General features: G+C 48.0%; 1 protein-coding gene across 1 annotated transcript in view; it reads left to right on the top strand.

Moving 5' to 3' along the window:
• UBASH3B (ubiquitin associated and SH3 domain containing B) overlaps positions 1-13,190 on the top strand; it is a 144,756-nt gene extending 131,566 nt beyond the window's left edge. Inside the window, exons 12-14 of the mRNA XM_059676932.1 lie at positions 3,564-3,670; positions 5,974-6,083; positions 7,486-13,190. Of these exons, the coding sequence (XP_059532915.1) occupies positions 3,564-3,670; positions 5,974-6,083; positions 7,486-7,623 (355 nt within the window). The 3' untranslated portion in view covers positions 7,624-13,190. The remainder of the gene's footprint in view (positions 1-3,563; positions 3,671-5,973; positions 6,084-7,485) is intronic.
• The last annotated feature ends 756 nt before the right edge of the window (positions 13,191-13,946 follow it).

Below are 13,946 nucleotides of genomic sequence, written 5' to 3'. Positions count from 1 at the left end.
AGATTAAATGCAATCCCTATCAAAATTCCAATGATGTTTTTCACACAAATACTGTATAGAGAGAACCCTAAAGATTTCATCAGCTAGGAGCTGAAAGGCCTTCATCTGGGCTTCAGGCTTGGCCTGGTCTCATCTTTGTTTTTGGGTTTGGCTCTCCTTGTCTCTATTTTTAAAGACCTTAAAGGTCATGTTTAAAAGGTCTCATTGGGGGGTTTGTCCCCCCTGGGCTTGTAGGGTCAAGATTGATGTATTTTTCTATGGCCTGTGTAAGGCAAGAGAGGAAGACTGCAGATTTTCATGTCTTTCCTGGGTGACCTCTGCTAATCCTATATAATAAAAGGCCAGACCATAAGTGTAATGACTGGAATGACCGCTCAACCAGTCGCTATGATGTGGGGGGCAGGCAAGGGGAACCAGCTGGCTTGCGGCCGTGGCGGTGGGGCGGACGAGGGCCTGTGAGGGGAACTGGGTAGCTGGCTTGCAGTGGCAGGCAGGACGAGGTCCTGCAAGGGAACCAGCTGGCTGGCAGCGGCAGTGGTGGCCAGGGACTGGTGAGCGGGCGGAAGATGGCCCTGATCTCAGGCTAGGCCTAGGGACCCTAACCACTGGGCCTCTAGTTTTTTAAATAATTAACTGCTTTGTGGACTGCTTTCTCAGTCCTTCTTGGCAGAGAACCATGTGGTCTTGAGACCTGCCACCTTCCTGGCCTTCCTGATAGATTTACAATGGGCCCCTGTCAGGGACAGCACCCGCTCTGACTGGGAGGGCAGGGGTCTGCCGGAGAGGGTATTCACATGGCTGTGGGCATGAAGCCAGATTTGGTGCTGGCGATTTCCTGAAAGGGGCACTTTAAGGCTAGTGCCGGAGTGGGGGGAGGAAGAGAGCCAAAAACTGCTCTGGAGAGGGTGTGAGACCGGGTGGTGGGATCCGCTGGGTAGGGTGGCTGGCTCTCAGCCTGCTGAGACAGAGGAGCCATAGGCTGGGGGGCGGGGGGATGGTGGCAAGATCAAACGTAGTGAAGGAGGAGGAGGATTTGAGATCCTCTGGCTTAGAGTGATGAAGGAAACTCTGTGAGGGAGAGCAGCTGTGACAGAGAGAAGGACGTGTCCTGAGTATGAAAAAAGCCTGGATGTACAGCAGTGGTTCTCAACCTTCCTACTGCCGCGACCCTTTAACACAGTTCCTCATGTTGTGGTGACCCCCAATTTCATTGTTACAAATTGAACATAATTAAAGCACAGTGATTAATCACAAAAACAATATGTAATTATATATGTGTTTTCTGATGGTCTTAGGTGACCCCTGTTAAAGGGTCGTTCGACCCCCAAAGGGGTCGCGACCCACAGGTTGAGAACCTCTGATGTACAGGATCTCAGACCGCTTACCCTGCCTGTGGCCCAACTCCTTACAGAAGAGTATGACTTGGCCTTAAAATAAAAAGCATGAAATCTTACCATTTGTGACATCATGGATGGATGCAGAGAGTATTATGTTAAGTAAAGTAAGCCAGTCAGAAAAAGACAGATACCACGTAATTTCACCTACATGTGAGATCTGAAGAACAGATTAAATGAACAAACAAAACTGAAACAGACTCATGGACACAGGGACCATGATGGTTGCCAGAGGGGAGATGGAATGGGGGCCTGGGTGAGAGGTGAAGGGATCAGGAAGTACAAATTGGTATTTACAGAGCAGCCCTGGGGTATAAGACAGCACAGGGAATATAGTCAACAACACGTAATAGCTTCGTACGGTGCCAGGAGGGTCCAGGAAATATTGGGCGGCCACTTTGTAAAATATGTGATTGTCTCACCACTACGCTGTACACCTGAAACTCATACAAAATAATACTGTAAATGTAAACTGTCATTGAAAAATGACATTTAGGTTTAAAAATGATGGGAGGACCGAATAGGTATTTTTTCAAAGAAGACATACACATGGCCCACAGTACATGACATGCTGAACATCACTCATCAACGAAATGAAAATCAAAGCCACAACGAGTTGTCACCTCACACCCATTCCAGTGCTTATCATCAGAATGCAAAAGCTACCTGCCCTTGGCAAGAATGTGAAGGAAAGGGAACCTTTTATAGGGTGGTACCTGGGTTGGCCTATGGACAGCAGAATGGAGATTTCTGAAGAAATTAAAAATAGGCTACGGTACGGCCCAACAATCCTCCTCTGGTCTGTAGCCAAAGGAAAGGAAAACAGGATCTCAGAGACATCTAAACACATCACTTATGTGGAATCTACAGAAACCAAATTCAGAGAAACAGACACTAGAGCGGTGGTTACCAGGCCTGGGGGGAAACGGGAGATGGTGGTCAAAGGGTACAAACTCCCAGTTACAAGATAAATATGTTCCGGGGACCTAATGTATATAACTGTAATGTGCTTATAGTTAATAATAATTATTATGTACTTTAAAGCTGCTAAGAGAGTGTCTTAATTATTCCATCTACGAAAACAGAAATGGTAGTTAAGTTACATGATGGATATATTGGATAGGGCTACGGTGCTAATCATTTTGCAATACATGTGTATTATATCACCATGTCATACACCAAACATTACACCATGTTACATGTCAGTTGTATCCCAAGAAAGCTGGAACAACATGTTAAGAAATAAAACCTATCCTTGCGGGTTATTGTTTGTAAGGCTACTAAAAAGGGGTGTAGGAAATCTCTGGTGCTCTGAATAGGTAATGAGATCTAACCTCCACTTTGCTTCCTCTTGGCTGTGTGACCTGGGACTGATAGTCAATAAAACTGGCCAAGCTGCTTATTAATCACTAGAGGCACTGGCGGGGGTAGGGAGTGTCCCTCAGCCCGACCTGTGCCCTCTCACAGTCTGGGACTCCTCGGGATATGACCACCTGCTGGCTTAGGCCTGCTCCCTGGGTGGCAGATGGCAGGCCCTATCCTGCGGTGCCTGCCCCGCCTCCCCAGGTCGCCCACAACAGGCCTGAACCTGCGGTGGGGCAGGCGGCGGATGGCACTGCCCTGCTGCCCCGGGCGCCCCGGGTCACCCATGGCAGGCCTGATCCCGCGGTGGGGCGGGCGGAGGTCGCTGCCCTGCCCCACTGCGCCGGGCGCCCCAGGTCGCCCAGGGCAGGCCCGATCCCACAGTGGGGCAGGCGGCGCATGGCGCCAGCCCCGCCCTGCCTGCAGTATGCAAATGTAACAGCCATCTTTGTTGGGTTAATTTGCATACTCTTCTGATTGGCTGATGGGTGTAGTGAAGGTATGGTCAATTAGCATCTTTGTCTTTTATTAGTGTAGATTTACCAGTAACAAGTGAAGCCTGCACTGACTGCTTCATTTCTGAGCTGGTCACTCTGACACTGTGCACCCAGGGCCTTTATTTCTGTGCATCATGTACATTTCAACCCCATGTCTAAGAGGGGATACTCTACCTCCTTCCCTTCTAGGAACGGGTAAACAGAATTATGGGAACTTTAGAAGGGTCTTGCAATAAAAGTTAAGAGTAATATCAATTGCTTTGTCTTAGGATCAAAATGTTTTATTGCCTTTGTTCATTTTCTATTACAGACCTCACATTCCAGTCAGCAAATTAGTGGTTTCAGAATCCTATGACACTTACATCAGTAGAAGTTTCCAAGTAACAAAAGAAATAATAAGTGAATGTAAAAGTAAAGGTAAGTGGTGTTATTTTGGATTCCATATTTAAATATGTGACTATTTCTCCATCATGGTTAATAGGCTAGTCAAGATGTTTTAACTTGCTTAATAAATATTTCCAGACTCTTGTGTATGCTTTCATGTTAAATTTGCAACATTCCCTTGAATACCTGGAATGGTAGGCATTCCATGGGAATACACCAGACTCAGTTTTGATATGAAGTAACTTAGATGTTTCTTGCACTCTGTGAAGGAGGCTCCCCAGCACAGTTTCTAGAAGTTCTTAGCACACCATTGTTTTTTCTATAATTTGACCCAGGTGGGTGAACACCCCCACACAAATATCCCTATGCAAACGCACATCCCATCACTGCTGCCCCCAACCAAGGAGTGTTCTGTTAGACTCAAGTCTGTTTGCTATTGAGTTATATAAACACTGAACTCAAATATTTAATGATATGTAGAAGTCTTCACTATAAAATGTTTAGTAAAAATAAGGCAGGTTACAGAAGAGTATATACATTCTCATTGCTTTTTTCAAGTTAAAATATGAATCTTTATAGAGCAAAGACTGGAATTATATATACCAAAATGTTAACAATGGAAATCCCTGCTCCACAGTATTATGAGTGATTCCCCCTTTCAGTCATTGCTCACTTCATTACCACTCCGAGATCCTACTAGAAAGAGACCCAGCATGTTCTCAACCAGAAGGTCTCAGTGCAGCAACGTGGAAAATACACTCACAGTATTTAATGAAACCATTGACGGGGGGCGGGGGGGTGGCGAGGGGGAGAGTGCTGTAATGCTCGGAACAGAGCACACTGTAGGCAAAGAACAGGTTTGTATCTTGATCGTGGCGGTGTTTACAGAAGGTTGCATGTGATGGAACTGGATCAACCTGGTGAAACATAAGTGAGCGATGTGCACCGGTGTGCATTTCCTGGTTGTGACAGCTTAGCAGTTAGGCAAGAAGCTGCCAGTGGAGGGTGCCTGGGACTTCCCTGCCCGTGTGTGTGTACGTCTATGTGTAGCATATATAGCCTATATACATACCACGCGATCTGTAAATATATGTTAGTGTGCATATACTTATGTATAACATGATGTCTATGGCATGTAAAGTTGACCCTTGAATAACACAGGGTTAAGGGTGCTGGCCTCTATGCAGCTGGGAATCCACATATAACTCATACAAATAATACTGTAAATGTAAACTGTAATTGATCCCCCAAAGCTTTACTGATAGCCACTGTTGACTGGAAGCCTTACTGAACCATCGGTTGACACATATTTTGTTTGTTTATGTATTAACTAGAGGCCTGGTGCACGAAATCCGTGCACTGAGGTGTATGTGTCCCTCAGCCAGCCTGCACCCTCTCCAATCTGGGACCCCTTGAGGGATGTCCGACTGCCCATTTAGGCCCGATCCTAGTGGGCAGTCAGACATCCCTCTCACAATCCAGGACTGCTGGCTCCTAACCTCTCACCTGCCTGCCTGCCTGATTGCCCCCAACTGCTTCTGCCTGCCAGCCTGATCACCCCCTAACCACTCCCCTGCCAGCCTGATCGACATCTAACTGCTACTCTGCCAGACCGATTGCCTCCAACTGCCCTCCCCTGCTGGCCTGCTCACCACTAACTGTCCTCCCCTGTAGGCCTGGTCACCCCCAACTGCCCTCCCCTGCTGGCCCAGTCCCCCTAACTGCCCTCCCCTGCCAGCCTGGTTGCCCCCAACTGCCCTCTCCTGCAGGCCTGGTCAGCCCTAACTGCCCTCCCTGCAGTCCTGGTTGCCCCCAACTGCTCTCCCCTGCTGGCCTGATCACCCACAACTGCCCTCCCCTGCAGGCCATCTTTTGTCCACATGGGGGTGGCCATCTTGTGTGTTGGAGTGATGGTCAATTTGCATATTACTCTTTTATTAGGTAGGATACTATTCTTACAATAAAGTGAGCTACAAAAATGAATGTTATTAAGAACATCATAAGGAAGAGAAAATGCATTTACAGCAACTAATGAAAAAATCTGCACATAGTGGATCCACACATTCAAACCCATGTTGTTCAAAGGTCAACAGTGATTTGATGGGTGCATGTAAACTACATTTGTAACCTCCTATGAATCTATAGTTGTTTTATGATTAAATTGTTTTTAAAAATGATATTAGGCTGCCTTCACAATACTAAGTATTTCCGAAATATTGTTTGGCCAAGTTGTCTCCTTGAGAATGTCTGCCCCTGCCCAGGTCTGGCTTCCGTGTTTACAAAGTTTCCATGTGTCTTGATAGAAATGGTCTTCCCAGTTCTTGCTTTCCCCCCAGGAAATAACATCTTGATTGTGGCCCATGCATCTTCCCTCGAAGCATGTACCTGCCAACTTCAGGGCCTGTCACCTCAGAACTCCAAGGACTTCGTACAAATGGTCCGAAAGGTAAGGTAATCCATGCTTGCGTTTCAGGGCCCTGTGGCCCCAGCGATTTTAGAACCATTCAATGGCTGCTGGCAGCTTTTCTGAGCTGGGAAGATGCATTTATTGACTCTCTCACCAAGATTACTGAGTGGTGGTAACCTGTGTAAGGTACTTTATTAGGTCTTGTGTGAGAGAAAAAGAACTGTTTGACCTAGTTCTAGTTTCTGAGCTAAAATTTAGGAAGTAGCTAAAAAATCTAAGCAAATTGTCTGGCTTCCCCTGAGGGACTGGGGGTGGGAGGAAGAGCGGTGAGTGAGCCAGAGCTCAGCGTCTGACAGCTTGGTGAGGAGCGGCCTGGCTGGCAGGCATGGGAAGCAGTGATTGAAACTGTCAGGCTGAAGGGCAAACCCAAGAGAGGGCAGGGAGACAGAGCCCACGAAGCTGGCTGACAGCTCCTTTTCCTGCCATGAACCTCCCCCCCCCTTCCCTCCAGGACACTCAGATGTTCCCTCTCTGTGCCCCTGGAGAACCTGGCTCAAACTCCATTGCAATTCTTTTCCATGTTTTTAAAAGCTTATTTATGCTTCTGTCCTTCCCACTGCTCTGTAAGCAGCTTGAGGGCAGAGATTCTTGTCTTGTTTATAATGCAGCTCTGGATACACACACAAAAAAGCTTCTAAAAGCCATGAGTCCTGAAGTGAGGAAGGACCAGCTTCAACTCTGCATGTTGCAGATACACATGGAAATAAATCAATAAATGAAGCTGGGTGAAACAAACCAACAGCTTTTCAAAAATTGAATAATTTTTCCTATTGTCTAACTATAATTTCAGGAATGTTTACGCTTCGTTTTTAGCTTGACTTGCAATTATGAAATTAGGAATTGCCTGGCCTGTACGGCTCAGTGGTTGAGCATCATCCCGTGCACCAAGAGGTCACCAGTTTGATTCCGGATCCGGGCACTTGCCCGGGTTGCGGGCTCGATCCCCATTGGGGCGTGCAGGAGGCAGCTGATAGATGTTTCTCTCTCATTGATGTTTCTCTCTCTTTCCCTTCCTATCTCTCTAAAAATCAATAAAAACATTTTTTAAGAAATTAGGAGTTAACTCCCAGCACCTCAGCTTCATGTACTGTCCTCATTCCGGCCACACCACAGAGCAGCCAGCTGTGGGCAGTTAACCGCACTGAAGAGCTCACATCTAATGAATCCTTCTGATGAGTCCTTTTGCAGTGTAACTGCTCTGACCTCGAGTCTCGCAGCTTTTTCCATGTCATTTTCTTTATGGGTTTTGGGGATGCTTGTCTACAAAGCCCCGATTAATTCCTATGAATACTTATTCTCAAGGGCCACCCGAAGATCTCTGTTTAGGTAAAACTTGCAGCATTAACCCTCTGTTTCCTGTCCTTTACTGCTCTTACTTCAGATCCCATACTTGGGGTTTTGCTCCTGTGAAGAACTGGGAGAAACTGGAATCTGGCAGCTGAGGGACCCACCCATCCTTCCTCTCACCCATGGACCCACTGGGGGCTTCAACTGGAGAGAGACGTTGCTACAAGACTGAGCCACACCCCGAGGAGGGAGACAGGCTTTGGGAAGCCTTGGGGAGACGTGTCTTGTTGTGTGTTTAGTAACAACGAAGAGGTCTGCACCACGCTACACGTGACAGCGCAGAATAACTTAGCCTACTCCCTTTCATGCTTTAAAATGCTCGTGATGGAGACTGTGTGCATAAGAAAAAAAACTGGACTCAGAGACAAAGCTCATTCTCCCTGGACTCTTTTCTGGTTAGCAAGGCTTTCGGGACTTGTCTTCCTACGTCGAGGCACCTGCTACTGCGGAGGCTGTAGCCTTCCTTCCTCCGTGGCCCGACCCCGAGGCTCCCGGAGGGAGGAGCCAGTCCGTGGAGGGGTGCCGGAGAAGGAGCAGGTGCAGCACCCAGCCGGAGGGACCGGAGCTGCCTGTGAGGTGGTGGGATGCCCTTTCGAACTCCATGTTCCAGTGAGGCAAAGCCATGCTGAAGGGTTCTTCTCAGGTTATCAGAAAACATGCCTGTAGAGAACTGTTCTGAGGTTACACTTCGACTACTGCCGTGGAGACGACCACAAGGGCGTCCGGCTCCGACGCCGCCCAGAGGGTGGCAGGGACCCGGCTCAAGCGTCCCGAGCCCCTGGCCACGCTCTGGGCAGAGCCATGCTCTGTGAAAGGGCAGACGAAGCACTTTTGCTCTCTGAAGCACTTGTGGATACTCAGGAGGAAATAAGATACGTGTGTGAAGTAGTCAATTGTAGGAACAAAGAACTGAAAACCACGAAGTGGCTGCATGATCCGTGTTGCCACCGAAGGAGGGCAGCGCTTCTGACGGCCGTGCTGCCCGTCCTCGGCCCTCGAGTCCGGACTCTGGGAACCAGTTAAGGAAGCTGATGCTCTGAAAGGAAGTGCGTGACCTTCAGTGTTGGAATGAGCAAAAAGCCCATTCTTGTGCAATATGGACATCTGCAACTGCGCCGGGGGCAGGGCGGCGTCCGCTCACATGCAGTGCACGTCAGTCATGCCAGGCCGGCCACTGGGGCCCCAGCTACACCAGGGATGTGCAGACCGAGTCAGGGAACTAACCTAAGTGGTGACAATTACGATCACACTGCTACTTGAGCTGTCATTTTTGTCTGCTTTTCTAGGATAATTTTAAATATGTAGACAGAGCTACTTAGAGGCAGTTGGGAGAACCACACCCTGTGGCTTCCCTTCAGACCTGCTTCCCGGATTTAGAGGGAGTTTATTAAAAAAAGAAAAAAGAAAAAAAAGAAAGACAATCAAGCCAAAACATCAGTTGTCAGCATCTGTTTGGTTGTGTGGCCAGCTGAGGGCCGCGGGCGGCGGGCGGCGGCCAGGTGCGGAGCAGCTCACTGTGCGAGGATGTGCGCCACCAAAGGGAGCATCAGTGCCAATCAAGTCAACAGATACGGTAGCAGGGAAGAAGCTTCGAAACCCACGTGCATGACTCCTGGTGTGTGAAACAGGTCCACGGGCCTGTTCGACACGGGAATTGGATGATCCTCGAAACAAAGAGGGAATGTGTGCTGATCAGCTGGAGGGTTCGAGAGGGGTTTTAAAGTCACTTAAAGAAATGTGTCGTGAATTTTACATTTTAAGAAGCAAATCTTGATTTCTAGCATCGTGCAAACAGCTTCTGAGTGTGGAAGTAACTCTATGCTGACACCATTGGTTAATATGAATGTTTTAATCTTCCAATGGTGACATACTCATTAAAGGGCTGTTTTTTATCCTTACTCTAGGAGAGCTGCCATTCATTCTTCTTTTTTTAAAATATGCTTTTATTGATTTTAGAGAGAGAAAGGGAGAGAGAGAGAGAGAAACATCAACATTGAATGGCTGCCCTGGCACGCCCCCTACTGGGGATGGAGACCATGGCCCGGGCTTGTGCCCTGACCGGGAACCGAAGGGAACTGCTGGCTTCTAGGTGCCAGGGCCAGCACTCAGCCTTGGAGCCACCCTGGCGGCCAGTCATTCTTCCATCAACAAGGGCATGAGCCACTGCTCAGGCAGACTCAGTGTGTATTAGCTCTGCACATGCCCATGGCTTCAGTGCAGGAGAATGCCCGGGTCCCTCCCGTGCGGCTCCGTGGCAATAGCAGCGTGTTCTGGGCTGTCTGTACTCACACAGAACCAAGTTCCGATGGGCTCTCCTCCCCCTCCCCCTGGGGGGTCTGAGTCCCAGGATGGACTGCAATCCATTGCCTTTGGTCCAGTGTGCACGGAGCCTTGGGCTGTTGTCTGCATGAGCAAAAGGAGGCAGAGACTGAAATCATTCAGATTTCCCACCTGAAACCTGAATAATTCAGGTGGGAAACCCTGAGTAAACAAAGAGTTCATTCCTCGGCTTTAATTATCCAGATTATTTTTCAAAATGGCCTGACAATCTGAATTCACAATAAATTCTTTTTCACATTTATTTAAACAACCAAACTTAAACTCCAAATGAGAAATCCTTTGGAAATCATGTTGAATGTATGTGTAATAAAAGAAACATGATTTCATATTCATCCCAAAATTCTGGGTTAATATTACAACCTGAAGTGCAAGCTGGTTATTTTTGATCTCAGCCTGATGCTCTCTAAGAACACATGTTGATTGAGGGTTGGGGGCGGAGAGAAGAAAGGAAGGGAGAGGAAGTGCCGATCAGAGCCCAATGGCTCCTGGCAGAAGGCATTGTCTCCTTTAATGTAGAAAGTACCTGAGACAACCTGAGGTGTCCTTAACGGGAGGGTTTCAGCGAGGCTTGAGGGTCTGCAGCATTTTGCTCTAGTGCACGTGTCCCCTCCACCACCCCAGTACCACGCATGCGTGGCTCTTGGCTTCCCTGACTTACAGCCACGTCTCTCCTGGGGAACAGGAGTGACGCCCGTTTTCCTGCAGAAGCTGAGTTTCCTCTCCAGCTGGTCGGTAGCCAGGGCCTTGGCCTTCACCCCAGCTCAGTGCCGGGTACAGTGTCTCCATTACATTTGGACCCACAGAATCTGAATGGCTGATTAAATGGCCATCTGGTGGCTGAAAGAGGACAGTATTTTTCACCCTGTAGTGAAGGGCTTCCAGCAGTTTCTACTTTTTATTTGAATTATACTTTAACCAAAGAATTATTTTAAAATAACCTTATATTTGAAAGATGATTTTGCAAAAAATAAATAAAAATAATATTTTCTAGAGTGATGTCAGTTTGGTAAATCACTGTTGCTAATTTTCTTGCATTGTAGGCTGATGTGGTATTTGGAATGCGTCCTGATTGTCCTCCAGTTGTGTTTGGCATTACCATCATGGGTCTTCCTACTAGTGCATTTGTATTCAACAAAGCCTCGTCTTTCACTCGCCTAGTGTCCTTGTCTCTGAGGAAGCGTCCAGTGTAGTGAAAAGGGAGGCGTTCCGTGTAGCCTGGGCACGGCCGCTCAGCGTTCAATCGGAAGGCATTACCGATCGATCGCTCCTCTGAATTTACTCTGGTGTGTGTGCGAGCACGCAGACGAGCCGCCTCTGACTCTCACAGGCTCCGTCACAGCTGCACTGTTCCACGAAGTGCTCAGATGGTGAGGGGCAGAGGTGTTCGCTTTTAAATTGTAGTCCTGCCCCTGTGAGAACCCAGGGCACGAGCTGCCCGGCCAGAAGGAGCCAGACTGGGGAAGGAGCGAGTTAGCGTCTATTTAGGTTAATGTTCACTTTACAAAGGTGAAGGGGGTGTTTCCTTAGGTGATAGAAGATGCTCTTCATCTTTAAAGACGGGATTAAAATGTGATTTGCTTTTCTTTAATACTTCAATACCTGGAATTTTTCCTAGGAAAGTGACTAGCTATTATGAAAAATCGTGGGAAGAAAAAAATTGCCTCTATAATATACGTAGAAGAAATAACTTGATTTTTAAGTACATGTAATATTACGCTCAGTGTATGTAGGTTTAAAATTGATGAGCAGTCAAACTTAATATACAATTAGTTCTTATAAATGTGTGACATGGTGCCACGTACCTGCCAGCACTCCTGGAAAAATGAAATTTTGCAGCTGTTTATTCTTGGGCACTGGGGAAACGTGTGCTGGCTCTCTCTCTGATTGCCACTCGAGGTGAGAACAGCCATGTATTTTGGTGATGCCCAGACCAGCCTCAGCCTCTGCTTTCAGAGGTATATTGGTTTCTTCCTCGCTGAGGGCTGTGCCATGCTGACCAGGTGCGTTCACTGGAGGAAGGAGGTCTCTGTGAGAAAGAAACCACCCCTCCCCGCATCGCCAAGTTCCTGTGAATGCCTGTGGCTCCTGCGTGCTCCTGCCTGGGCTCCGCATGCAGCTCTGGCCGCTCCGGCCGCGGGCCTCTCCATCGCGTGGTCCGTGGCCGCTTTCATAAAGGAAGCTGTCCTCGGTCGACCCAGAGCGGCCTCATGCAGTGCTGAGTGGTCTGCGCTCCGTCGTGTGTTCCCTGTCACTGGTCACTGTTGTTTTGTAAATGCCCATTGAGAGTGTGAGGGCCCAGGGCCACCGGCTGCTGGTGGAGACGGAGGACGCTGGGCAGCACAGAGCCCGGTCCCTTCAGGTCGGGCGTCCCGGTGAGTCATCAGGCTGAGGAGATGGAAACCCATCCCCGGGTGCAAGGCCAGCACCAAAACGCTTCCTGCCCACGTGGGAGCGTCTGGCCTCGCCGCGGCCCAGCCCGGAGGTGCCTCAGGAACCGTCCACAGAGTGGAATGTGGGTCAGAGAGAGAGGAAACGAGCCCCAGCAGGCACCACGCTGCCCAGAGCCACAGACCCGTGTTCCACACTCACTGACTGTTACTGCTGATGTTGTTATAATTGTTCCATTACTAGTTGTTGTTGTTCGTCTTTACATAGACCCCGTTTTTAAAGTCATGATATGTTAAGCATAGATTTTAAATAAACCATGTAAGAAAATGTATGCCCAGGAAATGATGCCCATTTTCATTGACACAACCAGATCCTACCCTGGCAGGGCTAACATCCTGAGGAGATGTGGACAAAAGGAACCACACAGCAAGCCTGACGCGCTCAGGGAGGCCTGCCTGGCCGCCTTACACACTCAGAGACCGGCAGTAACCACAAGGGATGGTCTGAAATGAAAACTTTTTAACTAAAAGTCGTGATGGTGGGTAGTCATGTCCTAGGCTGGTATCCTCCCTGACAAAGGTCACTCTTTACCTTAACTGAGCCTCTTGTCTTTTTGCATCTACGACAACATACTGGAATGTGAAAACAGCGTCCCTCTTTCTGGACCCCTCAAAGCACAGGCACTGCTCTGCGGAGACCACACCTCCCCTCATTGTTATTGACTTCATTGTTCACTGTTAACTATCCTGCACCCACCTCAGCAAAAGAGGTACCTGTCTCTCATTTTACTTTTTATCTAATCCTAGAGGTTTCCCTGCTTTGATCTCTCCCGCCTCCGTAATCTATCACCAATGGATTTCCTGTCACCCACCTACCTCTCCTCCTTTGACTGTAATGTATAAATCAAGGTGAAAAACTGCCATTCTCTGGAGCATCAACCCAATCTGTTGAGATTCTGCTTCCCGACAATTGTCGACAGTTTGGCTCAAATAAACTCACGAAAATTCTTCACAGGTTTGAATGTTTCTTACGTCGACAGAAACATAGCAACTAATGCTCACATCTTCAAAATGCCAAGCCATGTTTAGCCTTGTGGCTGGTTCTTAACTGTTCTCTAAGGGACAGATCCCCAAACTCACTCTGCCCGTTCCCGACAGATGTAAAGCCTGCCTGCAAACAGAGGAGATAATGAGTCAGTGTGCTTTGGATTTGTTTAAGCTAAAATAAACAAAATGTTTTTGTTTTGTTTTTTTAAGTTGAGGACCAAAAAAGTCTACCTTCTGAAGAGATAATAAAAAAAATTCTTCATTTTGCTAGAAATAAACGTAAACCTCAGATGGCTTGCTCCTGCCATGAGCAGCCACCCAGGCTTACTTAGCGTCCCGGAGCCCTAGTGTTGACGGGCAGTCAGAAGCTCTGCACGTCACTGGGGAGGAGCCTGGTGTCCCAGAGAAGAAGTCAGATAAAGCTGGGTTATGGCCCTGGCTTAGCTGCTTGCTACATTCCTCAAATTCCTTTCACCTTCATAATGGGCACATGCTGATTTTTTCACCATGGTTGTGACTATCAGATAGGACAACGGATATAAAATGCCTCATTTTGTCCCCATGGTGAGAGGTCCTCGCCTCCACCAGTTCCCAAGAAAAGGGATTTTCTGAGACTTGTTCAAGAGGAGGAGATGTTGTGGAAAGCGATATTTCTGTGGAAATCACCCTCCTGAGTTTCCAAGGTCCCATTTCCCTTAATTCCCCGAAGGAAGGTGATTAG

This window comes from Myotis daubentonii, chromosome 19, assembly GCF_963259705.1.
Source record: "Myotis daubentonii chromosome 19, mMyoDau2.1, whole genome shotgun sequence".
Classification (NCBI taxonomy): Eukaryota; Metazoa; Chordata; class Mammalia; order Chiroptera; family Vespertilionidae; genus Myotis; species Myotis daubentonii.
This window is presented reverse-complemented; position numbering and strand designations above follow the sequence as displayed.